The 19,048-nt window shown below is 45.2% G+C and overlaps 2 protein-coding genes and 2 long non-coding RNA genes across 4 annotated transcripts; 2 read left to right on the forward strand and 2 right to left on the reverse strand.

Moving 5' to 3' along the window:
- Positions 1–3,863: 3,863 nt before the first annotated feature.
- RNF113A (ring finger protein 113A) lies at positions 3,864–5,220 on the reverse strand. The gene is given in 1 exon segment (NM_001198701.1): positions 3,864–5,220. A coding segment is annotated over 1 exon segment (1,035 nt). The 5' UTR covers positions 5,006–5,220; the 3' UTR covers positions 3,864–3,970.
- A 14-nt stretch (positions 5,221–5,234) lies between these two features.
- On the reverse strand, positions 5,235–6,699 carry LOC144338809 (uncharacterized). Its single transcript, XR_013413197.1, has 2 exons — positions 6,197–6,699; positions 5,235–5,732 (listed from the first exon to the last, which is right to left on the reverse strand). It is a non-coding gene; the product is annotated as an uncharacterized LOC144338809 (long non-coding RNA).
- Positions 5,243–10,377, forward strand: NDUFA1 (NADH:ubiquinone oxidoreductase subunit A1). Its single transcript, NM_001257292.1, is given in 3 exon segments — positions 5,243–5,405; positions 6,697–6,786; positions 10,227–10,377. Coding segments are annotated over 3 exon segments (213 nt in total). The 5' UTR covers positions 5,243–5,303; the 3' UTR covers positions 10,248–10,377.
- A 3,364-nt stretch (positions 10,378–13,741) lies between these two features.
- Positions 13,742–16,658, forward strand: LOC144338812 (uncharacterized). The gene is made up of 2 exons (XR_013413200.1): positions 13,742–16,016; positions 16,537–16,658. It is a non-coding gene; the product is annotated as an uncharacterized LOC144338812 (long non-coding RNA).
- The last annotated feature ends 2,390 nt before the right edge of the window (positions 16,659–19,048 follow it).

Here is a 19,048-nt window from a genome sequence, read left to right on the forward strand (position 1 = left end):
TCCAGCCACCTTAGACTGCCTTGAGTTTTTAGATGGCGGCAGTCTCTCATATTAGGGCCTTAGTATATACTTGTCCCTCTACCTGAGATACTCTTTCTCCAACTCACCTCTCGGGTCTCAGTTTGAGGCTCATTTCCTAGGGGAGACGTAGGTGCCCTGACCTCTCAAACTAGGTAAGCTCCTTTAGGGTCCAGCTGCAACCTCCTCTCTGCTGGAGCGCTTGTTTCCCTCTACGTATTTAGTTTCCCTTAAATTGTAAGAATAACTGTTTAGTTCCCACCTATGAAATGAAGTTGTACCATTTAATTAAAGGTGATGAAAATATTCCTGACCTGTAGAAAATGTAATCGTAAGCTTGTAAACATGAAAAGTACTTTGAGTACACTATTGATTTAGGTGCTTTTATGGAGTTATGGCCCCTTTTAAGAATCTGCTGAATGCTACAGACTCCCGAATAATGCTCATTTGCAAATACTTTGTATACTTTTTCAAAATTCACAGACAAGGCCGGGTGCGGTGGCTCACATCTGTAATCCCAGCATGTTGGGAGGCCAATGCAGGCAGATCACTTGGGGCCAGGAGTTCCAGACCAGCCTGGCCAACATAGTGAAACCCCATCCCTTCTAAAAAATACAAAAAATTAGCTGGACGTGGTGGTGCATGCCTGTAATTCCAGCTACTTGGGAGGCTAAGGCAGGAGGATCGCTTGAACCTGGGAGGCAGAGGTTGCAGTGAGCCAAGATCGCGCCACTGCACTCCAGCCTGGGCGACAGAGTGAGACCCTGTCTCAAAACCAAAAAAAAAAAAAAAAAAAAAGAAAAAAAATTCACAGACAAGTATTCAAGTATTCAAAAATGTCATGTGGAGAGTAGTGTACAAATGTCATCTTTCTCTTGCCCTCTCAACTCTTTAAGACTGATTTATGCTCTTAATTCTGTCGCTTCTCTGTTCTACCTCCTAGAATTTAGTCATCAGCAGCATTCTTTCATCTTTTATCATCTGTGTTTTCTCCTGGACCTTTTCTCTGAGCTTATATAATAGATAACAACTCAAAGTATATCTTTTTCCATAATGCTTTATTCTACTTTTGAATAACTATTTTTATTTTTTAGAGATGGGAGTCTCGCTATGTTGCCCAGGCTATTGTCAAACTCCTGAGCTCAAGTGATCCTCTAATCTTGGCCTCATGAAGCCCTGGGATTACAGGCATGAGCCACTGTGTCCAACCCTGAATAACTTTTTTTAGTATAAATTATCAGAAATAGTAAAAAAAAAAAAAAAAGAAAAAAGAACAATTTTTCTGGTTCTTTTGCTACTCACTGCCATATTTCTTTTTTCTTTTCTTTTTTTTGAGACAGGGTCTCACTCCTGTCACCCAGGTTGGAGTGTAGTAGTGCAATCATGGCTCACTGCAGCCTTGATCTGGGCTCGAGGGATCCTCCCACGTCAGCCTCCTGAGTAGCTGGGACTACAGGTGCACATCACCACACCTAGCTAAAATTTTTGCTTTTTTTTTTATAGAGACGGGGGTTTCCCTATGTTGCTCAGGCTGGTCTCCAACTCCTGGCCTCAAGTGATCCTCCCATCTCAGCTTTTAAATGTGCTGGGATTACAGGCGTGAGCCACTGTGCCTTGCCTCCACGACACTTCATTTATTTCATTTTCATCTGAAGTTTTGTGTAGGACATGACACTTTTCAAAATGCTTTCCTAGGCCAGGTATGGTGGGTCACACCTGTAATCCCAGCATGCTGGGAAGCTGAGGTGGGAGGATTGCTTGAAGCCAGGAGTTTGAGATGGGCTTGGGCAACATAGGGAGATTCTATTTGAAATTAAAAGAAACAAAACAGGCAGGGTGCGGTCGCTCACCCCTGTAATCCCAGCACTTTGGGAGGCCCAGGCAGGCGGATCACATGAGGTCAGGAGTTCGAGATCAGCTCGGGAGGCTGAGGCAGAATTGCTTGAACCTGGGAGGCGGAGGTTACAGTGAGCTGAGATCATGCCACTGCACTCCAGCCTGGGTGGCACAGCGAGACTGTCTCAAAAACAAACAAAGTCATTATTTAATGTCCAGCTCCATGAGGGCAGGGGCTGTGTCTGTCTTGTTCACTGCTAATATCCCCCATGCCAAGCACAGTGCCTGATAGAGTAGCTACTCAAATAATATCTTTAAGCTGGGTGTGGTGGCTCATGCATGTAATCCCAGCACTTTGGGAGGCCGAGGCGGGCGGATCACGAGGTCAGGAGTTCAAGACCAGCCTGACCAATATGGTGAAACCCTGTCTCTACTAAAAATACAAAAATTATCTGGGTGTGGTGATGCACTTCTGTAGTCCCAGCTACTCAGGAGGCTGAGGCAGGAGAATCGCTTGAACCTGGGAGGCAGAGGTTGCAATGAGCCGAGATTGCACCACTGCACTCCAGCCTGGATGACAGAGCAAGACTCTGTCTTAAAAAAAAAAAAAAAGGATGTCTTTAAACGGATTAATGAATGTGAATAAAAACCACTAACCCAGAATTTATTCTTGCATCTGTTTCTTGGGATTAGCCCAAATTCTAGCCATATCAATAAAAATTTACTAATCATTTGGCCTAACTGGCCTCCCTGCCTCTTGTCTTCCATCTCCCTTGTGATCCATCCTATAGCCGCAACCACAGTAACACTAAAACAAACAAAAAACCCCGTCTGATTGTGTTCTCTTCCCAAACCTCTGCTATCTCCCCCACTGCCTACAGAATACAGTCAGTGCTCCTCAGCTTGGATTCAAGGCTTTGGCCCCAATCTCCCTTTTTAAACCTCTCCAGGCTTATTTATTAAGTGCTTATTATATGCCAAGCACTAGGCTAGTCACCGAGTTCATAAACCAGTTGGAAAGACAGGTACATCCACTAATTTTAATAAGGTGTGATCAACACTATTACAGAGACTGTGAGAACACAGATAGTTTCAGGTAATGGATGATAAAATACTATGTTTTTGCCCTTTGCAGGTTCACAAGTTCAGTCTACAATAGCAATGTCCAATACAGTGGTCAGCCACATTTCAAGTACTCAACAGTCACATGAGGCTAGTGTCTATCACACTTGGATAGCTAAGCACAGATACTTTTATCATCCATGGAAGAGGGGGTTAACTATAGCTGCTTCCAAGACAGCAAGGGAGCCGGGTACGGTGGCTCACGCCTGTGATCCCAGCACTTTGGGAGGCCTAGGTGGGCGGATGCCGAGGTGGGCGGATCACGAGTTCAGGCGATGGAGACCATCCTGGCTAATATGGTGAAACCCCGTCTCTACTAAAAATACAAAAAATTAGCTGGGCGTGGTGGCAAGCGCCTGTAGTCTCAGCTACGCGGGAGGCTGAGGCAGGGGAATCGCTTGAACCCGGGAGGCGGAGGTTGCAGTGAGCTGAGATAGCGCCATTGCACTCCAGCCTGGACAACAGAGCGAGACTCCGTCTCAAAAATAAATAAATAAATAAATAAATAAATAAATAACCCAGACAGCAAGGAACATTTCCCATATGTGAAGCCTGTGGTACTAGCTACCAATTCCCCAAACGCAACCCCTCTCCCCAACACCTTGGCTCCGGTATATTTTGTAGTACAGGCTCCCAAGAGAAAGAATGCATGAAAGTACTTTGTAAACCATTAAGTGATACAGAAATGTGATATGATAAACAGGCTCAGAGTTCTTACTTTCGTCATAGCTTTGGCTACTTCAAGCAAATTATAGCTCTTTTCTCAAACTACTCCCACCCCTATAATTGATGCCAAAATGTTCTGAAAAGAAACACAGGCAAAATGGTTATCCTAGGGCTAAAAATCCTGATTATACCTACCTTGAGGTTTTTAATCCAGGACCCTACTTCACCACCCGCCTTCTCTGTCACTGTCTCTACAAAGGAAGGACACGAATTAAGACTTCCAAAAGAACAAAATATTTATTTTTTAAATTTAAGAATTATCAGACAGCTAAGTAACGGGAATTGGATCCTCATCGGGGTCTTCTGGCAAGTCGGAAGCACCACCACCCTCTCCTGTAGCTCGATGCTTCTCTAGTTTAGCAATCAATTCTTTCGCTGGATTGAAGACGCCATTGGTCTGCTGGTCACAGACATAGCAGCGCGGGGTGGTGCGGAAATGCTGCAGTGCACAGCTCTCGCAGAAATAATGCCTGCACTTGGTGACAACTGGGTTTTGGAAGCTCTGGCGACAGATGAAACACTTGAATGGTATTTCCTCATCATCGCTTCCCACTTCATAGTTTTCATCCTCATAGACACCATAGCGACCCTCATCAAGCTCACGTTCGATCTGCCACCCATGCTTGTAATCTGAACGGTCATGGAGGAATTTGCAGCTGTCTCCGAAGCCGCAGAAGCCAGTCTCTTTGTAGTCCTTACAGATGTCGGGCTGGTAATCCCAGCGCACCGTGGCACGTAGATGCTCGGGCGCTCGGATGGGGCCCTTCCTCACCATCCCGGAAGAGGCATTGCCCATAGACGTATCCTTGGGCTTCATGTATTTCTGATAATTGTTGATTCCCCGATAGATCTTGTCATCCTCCTTGCCCCTCAGCTCCTCCTGGATCTTCTGGCTGCGCTCAAAGATGGCTTGTGCATCGCGCTCTTTCTCTGTGTCCAGCTCATAGACAGCTGTCGCCCCCATATCCTCTGGTCCCACGGGTTTCGCCGAGCGGGTGGATTTATAAACCACGCCGAGACTCTCGGGCTCATTTTCCTCCTCCTCCTCGCTGCTCAAGTCGCCGTAAGCTGCCTTCTGTTTACCACTGTCACGAGTCTTCTGTATCATTGGATTGTGAGTCGCCCGCTTCTTTTCCGGTCGAACCACAGTGCAGCCTTCGTCGCTACTGCTGCCGCTGTCTCCGGGCTCTGGGTCGCAGGCCGGGCGCTTTCTGCGTCCAGCAGCCCCTTTCCGCCCAGGCTTTTTGAAAAGGAAGGTGCACACCTGATCCGCCGTCTTCCCTGGAGAAAACTGCTCTGCCATTTTAGAGTCCCGAGCTCCGAAACGGCCGTCGCTGCCTGGGTTGCACTTGGCCTCTGCGCGTTACTCCACGTCGCGCGCTCCGCCGGGAGTCGAAGCAAAAGACACTGACGGAAGAGAACTGCGAGAGCGCGAGCGCCAGCCTCTCTTGAGCCCTGGCAGATCCCGTCGCTTCCTCCGGAGCCGTACGTGGCACCGCCCCGCTCGCGGGCGGCCGCGGGGCTTACTGGGAAGGGAGCCGAAGCCCGGTCACCTTTCAAGGACCCAGAAGTAGGGTTTTGGCCTAGATAACGGGGCAGAGATGTGGTTCGAGATTCTCCCCGGACTCGCCGCCATGGGCGTGTGCTTGTTTATTCCAGGACTGGCTACTGCGTACATCCAGAGGTTCACTAACGGGGGCAAGGTAAGGCGGCTTCCTGGGCCCGGGGGCTGACTCCACTGGCTGATTTCTGAAAAGGATGGTGGGCAGAGAGTCCGTCAGCCTGCGGACCCTCTCTCCGAGGCCGGCCCTCTATTTTCTTCCGGTTGCCTAGAAGCCGAGGCTTGCGAAACGAAGCGCGGTAGAAACCACATCCTGCTCTGGTGAAAAACAGCGTTTCTGGGTGTATCAAAGTGGGCCTTAGGGCAGAGTAGCGACGCGGGGGCCGGAAAGGTAGATTAGAAGAGGTGGCTCAAGCCTGAGAATCCCTCACTGCAACCTCCGCCTTCCGGGTTCAAGAGATTCTCCTGGCTGGGCGCGGTGGCTCACGCCTGTAATCCCAGCACTTTGGGAGACCGAGGCGGGCGGATCACCTGAGGTCGGGAGTTCGATACCAGCCTGACCAACATGGGGAAACCCCATCTCTACTAAAAATACAAAATTAGTGGAGCGTGGTGGCGCATGCCTGTGATCCCAGCTACTCGGGAGGCTGAGGCAGGAGAATCGCTTGAACCCAGGAGGCGGAGGTTGCAGTGAGCCGAGATCGCGACACTGCACTCCAGCCTGGGCAACAAGGGCGAAACTCCGTCTCAAAAAAAAAAAAAAAAAAAAAAAAAGATTTTCCTGCCTCACCCTCCTGAGTAGCCGGGACCACGCCCGGCTATTTATTTATTTATTTTGGTAGAGACGGGGTTTCATCATGTTGGCGAGGCTGGTCCCGAACTTCTGACCTCAGGTGATCCACCCGCCTTGACCTCCCAAAGTGCTGGGATTACAGGCGTGAGCCGCCGCTCCCGGCCACCCTTGACTTTTTTATTCCCCACTTTCTCTTGCAAGCGTTTAGGAATTTACTGCAAGGTCTTGTGTTTTACATCAGGATTCATTTTCCCCTCTTAGCCCTTCACATCATCTCTAGAGTACAGAGTATAAATTTATTTACTTTTTGAATTTGTGATTGTCCACGTGTGATCTACAGCTGTTGTTTCTTAGTGTCCCAAAAGGCAACAACTAGATATTTCTTTTTTTTTTCTTTTTTTTAAAAAGGAAAAGAAATTCATGTTGGTTAAAATAGTGTAAGAAGTCACGGTCACCAACTTAATCCTAAAGTGTAGTGGTCTGATTTTATTTAGGAGATTCTGTTCTTGTACTACTAATTTGCATTTTTATTTGAATGATGATTCCATTTCTCTAGAATGTCCCTTCTAAAAATTGTAATATCCATCAACTGGGTCACTCACTTTTATAAACTGCAACAATAATTGTCTCTTATTTGAAGGAAAAAAGGATTGCTCATTTTGGGTATCACTGGAATCTGATGGAAAGAGATAGGCGCATCTCTGGAGTTAATCGTCACTATGTGTCAAAGGTAAGAAGCCACTCTGATGCCAGCCTTCTGCCAGGGTTGAGGTGGGTTCTGGTAATGCCTTGCCAAGGGTCATACAATGCTAATATATAACTAGCATTTTCTTGTCTACTAGTGAGGTTGGCATCTTTTTACATATTTAATCTTTTATGTTTCTTATTTTTTTTAGTTTTTCTTACTGTCATATATTTCTTATTCTGTGGATTGTTGCCTATATCCTTTGCCTGTTCTATTGTTTTGTCTTTTTTCTTTTCAATCTATAGTTCTTTATATATTCTAGACTTTTAATTTTTTGTCTGTTTTATATATGACAAACATTTTTCCCAGTCTGCTGTTTGTCTTTTTCACTTTATGATGTTTTTCATCAGGTAGTTTTAAATTTTGATATTCAATTTATCATGTTTTGTTGCTCTGCATTCTGAGTTTTTATGTCTCCCATACAAAGGCCTTTTCTACCTAAGGTTATAAAAATACGTTCAAAAAATAAAATAGAGACAGTCTTGCTGTGTTGCCCTGGCTGGCCTCAAACTCATAGGCTCAAGTGATCTTGCCTCAGCCTTCAGAGGAGCTGGGACTACAGGTGTGCCACTATACCTGGCTCATAAAAATAGTTTTAAAAAATAATTTCTCCTAATATTGTTTCTTTAAAAAAAATTAGTTATTTGGTCCCATCTACAGGTCATTTTGGAGTATAATGTGAAGGGAGGATTAACTTTACTTTTTTTCAAGAGGTAGCTAGTTATCGCAATTACCCATTTATAGAACAATTTAGTAGTCCTAGCTACTCAGAAGGCTGAGGCAGGAGGATAGCCTGAGCCCAGGGGTTCGAGGCTGCAGTGTGGTAGGATCGTACCACTGCACTCCAGCCTGGGTGAGAGAATGAGAGCCTGTTTCAAAAAAAAAAAAACCCCCCACCAAACACCCAGTTCATTTTTATTTGTAATACCACTCTGGTATACTAAATTTCCATATACACATGGGCCTGTTTCACAGATGTGCTTTTCTGTACTCTAGGTCTGCCTATTCCTGCAACAATACCTCATTTAAAGAATTACTATACTTTTATATTTGATTCAGTTATGGCATTGCCATTTTTGTAGGTCAAAAACGATCAAGCAGTAGCATTTTCATAAGGTTCGACCTAATCGTATGTTTTTTTTTTCTTTTTTTTTTTTTGAGACAAGGTCTCACTCTGTCACCCAGTCTGGAGTGCAGTGGTGCAATCTTGGCTCACTGCAACCCCCACCTGCCAGGTTCAAGCGATTCTTGTGCCTCAGCCTCCTGAGTAGCTGGGATTACAGGCACCCGCCACCATGCCCAGCTTATTTTATTTTATTTTTTTTGTATTTTTTGGTAGAGACAGAGTTTCACCATATTGGTCAGGCTGGTTTCCTAACTCCTGACCTCAAGTGATCCACCCACCTCAGCCTCTCAAAGTGTTAGGATTACAGGTGTGAGCCCCTATTCCTGGCCCTAATAGTATGTTTTTATATTTTGTAGGAGTAGTTCATTCTCATAATTCTTTTAAAATGTTTACTTTTTTTTTTTTTGAGACGGAGTCTTGCTTTGTCACCCACGCTGGAGTGCAGTGGTGCGATCTCGGCTCACTGCAAGCTCTGCCTCCCAGGTTCACGCCATTCTCCTGCCTCAGCCTCCGAGTAGCTGGGACTACAGGCGCGCAGCACCACGCCCGGCTAATTTTTTGTATTTTTGGTAGAGACGGGGTTTACCGTGTTAGCCAGGATGATCTCAATCTCCTGACCTCGTGATCCGCCCGCCTCGGCCTCCCAAAGTGCTGGGATTACAGGCGTGAGCCACCGTGCCCAGCCAAAATGTTTACTTTTTAATATTTTCTCCTTGCTCATTTATTCCTCACAGCAAACCTAAGTAAATAGTATTTCCATTTTATAGACAAGGGTCAGAGTGATTAAATAATATTATAGGGACTCAACCTGGGTGATACGCCTCTCAGTGGAGGGGTAGTTGAGAATCTAATCTAATGCACATGGTAATAGATATCTACTTATCTGGAGCCATATTTCTCAAAGTATGGTCCAAGAATAACCATCAGAATCACCTGGCATGTGAGGCAGAATTAGGATTTCTAAGAGATGGCTCCAAGAAGATGCAATTTTAACTTCTCTTAAGGCAGTTCTTCCTGTAATAGTAAACCAAATACCTGGACTATGTTATTTAATACCTTTTAATACCTAGAAGAAGTGTCATCACTGATTAGTCTTTTTTTTTTTTTTTTTTTTTTTGAGATGAAGTCTTGCTCTGTTGCCCAGGCTGGAGTGCAGTGGCACGAGCTCGGCACACTGCAAGCTCCACTCGCCAGGTTCAAGCGATTCTCCTGCCTCAGCCTCCCGAGTAGCTGGGATTACAGGCACGCTGTAATTTTTGTACTTTTAGTAGAGACGGGGTTTCACCATCTTGGCCAAGCTGGTCTTGAACTCCTGACCTCGTGATCCACCTGCCTCGGCCTGCCAGAGTGCTAGGGTTACAGGCGTGAGCCACCGTGCCCAGCCTCATCTTTTAATTTATAGCTTCTGAAGTATTTGGTTGTCAACTTAGTGAGATCCAGTAGGTATTTTGAATAGATAGTGTAGTGCTTGTTGGAGAAGGGTTCTGGAGTTGGGGTCCCTGGACTTGAATTCTGGCTCTGCTAATTCCTTATGGACTTAAGCAGGTGACTTTTAACCTCTCTGAGCCTCCATTTCCTCGTTTGTAAAAAAAAAAAATGGAATGAGAATAATAGTATCTACCTCATGTTGGCTGTTATTTTTTAAAACAGATTTTAGCTTGTCCTCTGACTCACTGAGGTGCTTTGTAAAAGGATCCAGGTGGAGGCTGGGCACAGTGACTCACACCTGTAATCCTAGCATTTTGGGAGGCCGAGGCAGGTGGATCACCTGAGGTCAGGAGTTCGAGATCAGCCTGGCCAACATGGCGAAACCCCTTCTCTACTAAAAATACAAAAATCATCTGGGCGTGGTGGCGCACGCCTTTAATCCCAGCTACTTGGGAGGCTGAGGAAGGAGAATCACTTGAACCCGGGAGGTGGAGGTTGCAGTGAGGCGAGATCGCGTCACTGCACTCCAGCCTGTGTGACGGGAGCGAGACTCCATCTCAAAAAAAAAAAAAAAAAGGATCCAGGTGGTAAAGAGTTGCTTGACTGTAGTTCTGATTGGGGGTGGGGGAAGGTTTGTTTCATATAAAGCAATATGCTGCTGTCAGCAAATGAAAACTAGAATTCATTACAGGTTATTCTTTAGTGATTATAAAATTTAATCCAATGTATTATTGCAGTTAGAGAAATGTGGGATGTGGAAGCATTCTTTTTAATAACAGAATGCCATTTAGTGACACTGGAAATAAAAGTACATGGCATGTCTTTGATGGGAACAGACTTGTCACATTCTCCTTTTTAAACTGTTTTTCAGGGTTTGGAGAACATTGATTAAGGAAGCATTTTCCTGATTGATGAAAAAAGTAACTCAGTTATGGCCATCTACCCCTGCTAGAAGGTTATACAGTGTATTATGTAACATGCAATGTGTTATGTAGTGCTTAATAAAAATAAAATGAAAAAAATGCATTTCTTTTTTTTTAAATATGTTACACAAAATCAAGCAATCTACCCAATGTAATCTTTATCACTGAAAAAAACTGGAAGGCAATTGTGAGGCTTGTATAGACGTAATGTACATCCATAATGTACATCAAGCATCTGTCTCTGTGCCTAGCACCTAATACTTCATAAATTGTAGTTGCTACTACTGTAGTAGACACTAGTATATTTTATTTAACTTTATTTATTTATTTTTTAGACAGACTCTTGCTCTCTTGCCCAGGCTGGAGTGCAGTGGCTCAATCTTGGCTCATTGCAATCTCCGCCTCCCAAGTTCAAGTGATTCTCCTGCCTCAGCCTCCTGAGTAGCTGGGATTACAGGCACCTGCCACTGCATCTGGCTAATTTTTGTATTTTTAGTAGAGACGGGGTTTCACCATGTTGGTCAGGCTGGTCTTGAACTCCTGACCCTATGATCCACCTGCCTCAGCCTCTCAAAGTGCTGGGATTACAGGTGTGAGCCACCGTGCCTGGCCAGCTTTTATGTTTTTAGTAGAGATGGGGTTTCACCACGTTGGCCAGGCTGGTCTCGAATTCCTGACCTCAAGTGATCCACCCGCCTTGGCATCCCAAAGTGCTTAGATTACAGGTGTGAGCCATTGCGCCCGGCTGACACTAGTAAATTTTACAAACATAGTTTCTTCAGAGATGACTAGGGGAATACAGAAAAAGTGTTTTTTTGGCTGGGCGCGGTGGCTCAAGCCTGTAATCCCAGCACTTTGGGAGGCCGAGACGGGTGGATCACGAGGTCAGGAGATCGAGACCATCCTGGATAACACGGTGAAACCCCGTCTCTACTAAGAAATACAAAAAACTAGCCGGGCGAGGTGGCGGGCGCCTGTAGTCCCAGCTACTCGGGAGGCTGAGGCCGGAGAATGGCGTGAACCCGGGAGGCGGAGCTTGCAGTGAGCTGAGATCCGGCCACTGCACTCCAGCCTGGGCTACAGAGCGAGACTCCGTCTCAAAAAAAAAAAAAAAAAAAAGAAAAAGTGTTTTTTTTCTAGTTCCTTTTCTGAGTGGATCCTACAATGTTTAAAATTCCAGTTGGTTAGGTTTGAGCTGAGAGGGGTGTAAGAAAATAATTCCAGGTTGGGCACAGTCACGGTGTGAGACAGGAGAATGGTTTGAACCTGGGAGGCAGAGGTTACCGTGAGCTGAGATTGTGCCACTGCACCCCAGCCTGGGTGACAGAGTGAGACACTGTCTCCAAAAAAAAAAAAAAAAAAACCCCAGCTGGGACATGTTTAAAACAGATTGCACCTTCAATCTTCATGCATTATGTATAGTATCTAACAAATAGTATATGCTTAAGTTAATTTTCATTTTAGTATACAGCAACAGCAATCATTTGGTTTATTAAAATGAGAGTGTACTGAGCACTTGAAATAGAGATGCATGTTCAACGTTAAAGGTAACCAAAGATGAAGATCTGAAAAGATAGAACTAAAGATGGTGATAACTCCAGGTGTATAAAGCAATACCACAGATGACACTTCCAGGTGAGAATACTAAGTTGCTTTTCATCGCTTATCCAGTTAAACATTTGATCTGAACACATCTGCGCTGTGTGATTGCCATTGATCTCATTTTATAGGGCGGAGCTTATAGAAGGAAGTGGCGGTTAAACTTACAGTGGTGGCTAGATTGTGCCATCCCTTGATCGGCAATGACCTTTACTTTTTACTGTATAAGGAAAGCCTGGTCATGATTACAAATTTAATACAACCTGTATTATCATTTAGTGCTTCACAGGCCTTGGGTAATTGACTGTTAGAAGAACTATCCCTGGCCAGGCGGTGGCTCACACCTGTAATCCCAGCACTTTGGGAGGCCGAGGCGGGTGGATCACCTGACATCGGGAGTTCAAGACGTGAGGGATCAACATAGAGAAACCCCGTCCCTACTAAAAATACAAAATTAGCTGGGCGTGGTGGCACATGCCTGTAATCCCAGCTACTCTGGAGGCTGAGGCAGGAGAACTGCTTGAACCTAGGAGGCAGAGGTTGCAGTGAGCCAAGATTGCGCCACCGCACTCCAGCCTGGGCGACAGAGCGAAACTCTGTATCAAAAAAAAAAAAAAAAAAAGCTATCCCTCGAAAGTACGAAAGAGGACAGGTAGTACACATAGGGAGTTGTGGATACAGATGTGTTGAAAACATGACTGATTTATTATTACTTTTATTGATTTTTAGGTCTGCTATTTTTCCATTTTGCCTGTGGGCAGGGATCATCTCCTAAATTTTTATGTCCTTAGATGTCTGTCACAATTGCACAGCTGTATAGTGAGGGGCTACAAAATAACAGGTGGAGTTGGTCAGGTTCACGGTTAGAGTCCGTATTCTTCACTGCCCTTTTTTTAGCGTCTGCTGTGAAATTGAGCTTTATTTTTGTACTCTACTGCTAGGGGGTGAGCCAGATTAAAGCACTTTGAAGATAGAAGATTTAACGGTGGTGTGTAGTCTAGATTTCTTTTCTTTCTTTTTTTTTTTGCAAGTGCAATTTAGAAGGGTTTTCTTACAGCAGCTCTAACTGATGTGGTACAGCTGCTGATCTCAGATCCATCTGTCACCAGTTTTTAAGGCCTGTTAAAATGCTGCTTAGGAAACAATCCCATTTGCTCAGTTTTATTTACTATCATTAAGTTTTTTAAAAATAGATGTTATATTCATCTAGCTCTAAATCCAACAATATGAGGTATGCAGTGAAAATAGTTGCTCTAATCCCCTGCCCAGCACCTGCCCAGCACCTGCCAATTGTCACACCACCCCAAAGGGTTTCTTTTTACTTTATTTTTTTTGAGATGGTGTTTTCACTCTTGTCACCCAGGCTGGAGTGCAGTGGCGTGATCTCGGCTCACTGGCAACCTCTGCCTCCTGGGTTCAAGCGATTCTCCTGCGTCAGCCTCCTGAGTAGCTGGGATTACAGGTGCCTGTCACCACGCCCAGCTAGTTTTTGTATTTTTAATAGATACGGGGTTTCACCATGTTGGCCATGAACTCGAACTCCAGACCTCAGGTGATCCACCTGCCTTGGCCTCCCAAAGTGCTAGGATTACAGGTGTGAGCCACTGTGTCTGGCGTGGGTTTCTTTTTACTTTAAAAATAATCCTTTTTGACCAGGTGTGGTGGCTCAAAAAAAAAAAAAAAAATCCTTTTTTATTAAACCCAAACCAAAAATGCTCAATAGTGTTTCTTTTTCTTTCTTTTTCTCTTTTTTTGAGACAGGGTCTCACTCTGTCACCCAGGCTAGAGTGCAGTGGCGAGATCTTAGGTCACTGCAACCACTGCTTCCTGGGCTCAAGTGATCCTCCCACTTCAGCCTCCTGAGTAGCTGGGACCACAAGCGCTTACTCCACAGCTGGCTAATTGTATTTTTCGTAGAGACATGGTTTTGCCATATTGCCCAGGCTGGTTTCGAACTCCTGGGCTCGAGAGATCCGCCAGCCTCGGCCAGGTATGAGCCGACCACACCTGGCCAATAGGGTTTCTTTGTGCACATACAAATACAGACGGGCTCTTCTGTCTTGTATGCAATGGTAGTGTCTGACACATACTATTAACTTCTTTGGAAGTTTGGAAGAATGGTTCTTGTTTGAAATTACATCTACCAGGTTGTTACTTGTAGGGTCAAATAAAGTAGTCAATAGGAAAGGACTGAAAAAAGATAGAGGAAGCCATACATATTCAGAAGGAAGAGGAAGAGAATGGCGCTACCTTTTGTTTGGGAACCAAATGATCATTTAGCCAGTGGCAGAGCTGGGACTAGAATCCTGATGTTTTGACTCCCAACCTAGTGTATTGTTCTTTGTGGCTTACTTCACTAAACACTGATTGACTAAATGCTACATGCCAGGTGCTGTACCTCAGATTTGAATATGACACCACAGGCCGGGTGCGGTGGTTCACACCTGTAATCCCAACACTTTGGGAGGCTGAGGTGGACAGATCACGAGGCCAGGAGTTCGAGACCAGCCTGGCCAACATAGTGAAACTCCATCTCTACCAAATAATAAAACGACTTAAAATAAATGAATGTGACACAGAACTGCTCTGCGGGAACTTAGTCAGTGGGAGTGACAGACAATTATGTGAAGGATAAGTGCTGTGACAGAAGTTTGCAGAAGGTGCTGTGGGAGCGCAGAGGTGGGGCAACCCAGCCTTGGGTTGAGGGGAAAGGAAAGAGCTTAGGGATACGTTTCCAGAGGATGTCTACACTAAGCTGTCTGGAAGGCTGGATAGGATTTATGAGACAAACAACTGAGGGGAGGACATTCCAAGCAGAGAGAACAGCATGAGGGTGGGGACACAAATAGCATGGCTATGTGGGAAACTCTACAAGCAGTTCTGTAGAGCAAAGAGTGCGAGGCAGAAGAGAGGGACTAGAGAGGTTGGCAGGGGCCAGAACGTGAATGTCTACCACTGGGTGTTGGAATTCCTCCTGAGGGCGACTGGGGAGTCTGGCAGGAAGCAGGAGTGTGATGCGACTTGTGCACATCTGCCTGGCTGCTCTGCACAGGGTGGGTTTAAAGCAGTGGTTCTCAGCTGGGTGAGTTTGCCTCCCAGGGCGTATTGCAACGTTTGCAGACATTATTCCTTGAGGCAACAGGAGGTATGGGTCGGGAGGTGTTGCTGACATCTAGTGGGTAGAAGCCAGAGATGCTTCTAAACATCCTAAGTTGTACAGGACAGTCCCACGTGACAGTTTCCGGTAGCCTTAAGTGTCAATAGTGCCAAGGTTGAGAAACTCTGAAAACAGTAGCAGGGTCTCCATTAAGGAACACAGTAGGAAGTATTTTTTAAAAAATTCTGCCTGGGCACAGTGGCTCACACTTGTAATCCCAGCACTTTGGGTGGTTGAGACAGGAGAACTGCTTGAGCCCAAGAGTTCAAGACCAGCCTGGGCAACAGCAAAACTCCTTATCTGTTTTGAAAAAAGTATTAAAGAGTCCAGGCACAGTGGTTCAAACCTGTAATCCCAGCACTTTGGGAGGCCAAAGTGGGTGGACCACTTGAGGCCAGGAGTTTGAGACCAGCCTGGCCAACATGGTGAAACCTCATCTCTACTAAAAATACAAAAATTAGGCTAGGCGTGGTGGCTCACACTTGTAATCCCAGCACTTTGAGAGGTCGAGGCAGGCTGAAGGTGTTTTCTGAAAGCAGAGCTAAAAACGCAGTTTCATGCCACTGTGAGAACTGAGTGCCTAGTTACCCCTCTAAACTCTTGCTACTTGCTCTGCTCTAAGGGAAGGTGCTGAATGGACTTAGGACTGAAGCTGACCATTCTTACCAAGAAGCTTCTGGTTGAGGGTAAGGGATGGAGGATGAGAGTTAAACATCAGCTGGTTTTCAAGATTCCATATCACTCTGATACTTCTGTGAACTGAGAAATTATTCTCCTGTACTTCTGTGGGAAACAAGGCTCATGGTACAATTTTAGGGTTTTTTTTTTTTTTTTTTTTTTTTTCTATACCAAGTGTATAGATGTGGATTTTAGATATCGAAAGACTGTCATTCAGCTTATTGGTTTGGGTCTATGTGTGCTTGTGTAATGCTCCCTCTGTCACCTCATCCATACCCTCCGGACCAAATATTTTATCTCTGAGGTTTGAATACTCTAGAATGTTCCTTTTTTTTTTTTTTTGAGATGGAATCTCACTCTGTCACCCAGGCTGGAGTGCAATGGCATGAGTGGTGGAGTGCTTGGCTCACTGCAACCTCCGCCTCCTGGGTTCAAGTGATTCTCCTGCCTCAGCCTCCAAGTAGCTGGGATTACAGGCACCCAACCACGCCTGGCTAATTTTGTATTTTTAGTAGAGACGGGGTTTCACCATGTTGGCCAAGCTGGTCTTGAACTCCTGACCTCAAGTGATCAACCCGTCTCGGCCTCCCAAAGTGCTAGGGTTACTAATGTGAGCCACCGCATATGGCCAATTGTCACATTTTGATGCAGTTTTGATAAAAGGCAGAGAAAAAAATTCCTATAAAGAATAAATCCTCCGAGGCGGGCGGATCACAAGGTCAGGAGATCGAGACCACAGTGAAACCCCGTCTCTACTAAAAATACAAAAAATTAGCCGGGCGCGGTGGCGGGCGCCTGTAGTCCTAGCTACTCAGGAGGCTGAGGCAGGAGAATGGCGTGAACCCAGGAGGCGGAGCTTGCAGTGAGCCGAGATCGCGCCACTGCACTCCAGCCTAGGCAACAGCGTGAGACTCCGTCTCAAAAAAAAAAAAAAAAAAAGAATAAATCCTATGTTATGTTTACATAATCTTTAATTGTTAAGTTTTTTGGCATATTTCTGTACCCTATATGTCTTATGCTGTTGTCTGTAATACTCCTTCGTCCAACCCCAAAGACTCTTCTGCAACAAAAATCCAAATAATTGCTTTTAGGATTTCCACAAATCTTGATTCACCATTAGACACATAATTGTTCTTTACAGGGCACCACTGAGAAAATGGCCCAGCATATATTACTTGTATAAACTCAAGTAACTCTTGCTTTATTAGTTTGAACACATTTGGTATCATCTGTTGTTTTGGTTCTTGCTAGGTGCCTTCCTCAGTTCTAGCAAACATGGAGAGACCAATTATTATATTTGGGCTGGAGAGTGGTCAGGCAATAAAATTTATAAACAACCATGCAATTTGAATTATGACCCCAAATAACTATAATCCCAAAGGCAACAGAAAAAAGGTAGGGAGAACACTGGGAACACTGAGCATTACTGCCCCAAGAAAACAAAGATATTTTCCATGTGGTTAAGAGTTTCTTTGGTGGCCAGGCGCGGCAGCTCACGCCTGTAATCCCAGCACTTTGAGAGGCCGAGGCAGGCGGATCACCTGAGGTCAGGAGTTCGAGACCAGCCTGACCAACATGGAGAAACCCTGTCTCTACTAAAAATACACAATTAGCCCAGGCATGGTGGTGCATGCCTGTAATCCCAGCTACTCGGTAGGCTGAGGCAGGAGAATCGCTTGAACTTGGGAGGCGGAGATTGTGGTGAGCTGAGATCATGCCATTGCACTCCAGCCTGGGCAACAAGAGTGAGACTCTATCTCAAAAAACAAAACAAACAAGACAAAACAAAAAAACCCAACCAAACAAAAAAACAGAGTTTCTCTGGTATACTGTGCCTATCCACTCTGTACCACCTGCCATGTTGCTGGGGAGTGTTTCATTCAGCAGATAGATTTTTCCCTCTAAGCCTAATAAACTTCGTTTTTAGAGGCCAGAAGTCACCCCGGCTACCAGAAGCTTCCTCTTCTCTCTTACATCTAAGAACTTAGTATTTGGGGTGGGGTTGGTCTGGTCTCTAGGGAAACCCTGGAGTTTTCATACAGTGCCTATAAGAGCAGCCCACTCTAGTTATGACCGTGGATCTCAACCTCAAGACATCACTATCAAAAATCCAGCCATCAGATTATAAATCATGCTGCTATAAAGACACATGCACACGAATGTTTATTGCGGCACTATTCACAATAGCAAAGACTTGGAACCAACCCAAATGTCCATCAATGATAGACTGGATTAAGAAAATGTGGCACATATACACCATGGAATACTATGCGGCCATAAAAGAAGATGACTTCATGTCCTTTGTAGGGACATGGATGAAGCTGGAAACCATCATTCTGAGCAAACTACCACAAGGACAGAAAACCGAACACCGCATGTTCTCACTCAAAGGTGGGAATTGAACAATGAGAACACTTGGACACAGGGTGGGGAACATCACACACGGGGGCCTGTCGTGGGGTGGGGGGAGAGGGGGAGGAATAGCATTAGGAGATATACCTAATGTATGACGAGTTAATGGGTGCAGCACACCAACATGGCACATGTACACATATGTAACAAACCTGCTTGTTGTGCACATGTACCCTAGAACTTAAAGTATAATAAAAAAATGTTTTTTAATCCAGCCATCAGGAACAGTTTTGCCATAGTACTTTTGTTCTGAGGGAGGCACTATTCAATGAGGTACTCATGCTCAAGGATGGCCAGGATATTCTGAGAGGTTTTTGTGACATCATGACTCTCAAGGACCCACCCACCTAGGCCTGACTACCACAGTACTCAGGTCTGTGGCCTTTACTGTTAGAGGATGGCCCTCTGCTTGGGAAAGGCCCTGGTTTCCTACCACCTCCTCCCTCTTTCTTCACTCCCACTAGGGCAGTCTGGTGGCCTTTGAGACGTGAAGCAAAGTCACTTGCTTAGAACTGAGGCAGGTGAATAGGGTCTGGAGGCAGGGAACCTAAGGCCATTTCACGCTGACTTCCTATGACTAAATTGAAAGGAAAGCCCTAACTTTCCACGCCTAAGTAACAAAAGAACCAGAGGTTGCTCCCCTTGCAAACCCCCACCTTTCTGTGTGGCAGATGGGAACTACCTCTGATTGGTTGAAAAAAGCAGACGGGAAATTGAAAGTACCTCTGATTGGTTGCTTTTTGCAACCAATCAGACGTTTGCATAGGAGTGTAACTTTGTAACTTCACTTCAACCTCTGATTGGTTGCTATCCTAACCAATCAGACGGATTGGGGGCCAAGTCTTCGCTTGTATAGAAGGGCAACTTTGTAACTTCACTCTAGCCTCTGATTGGCTGCTTTTCACAACCAATAAGATGTTTGCA

This window comes from Macaca mulatta, chromosome X (genome assembly GCF_049350105.2).
Source record: "Macaca mulatta isolate MMU2019108-1 chromosome X, T2T-MMU8v2.0, whole genome shotgun sequence".
Classification (NCBI taxonomy): Eukaryota; Metazoa; Chordata; class Mammalia; order Primates; family Cercopithecidae; genus Macaca; species Macaca mulatta.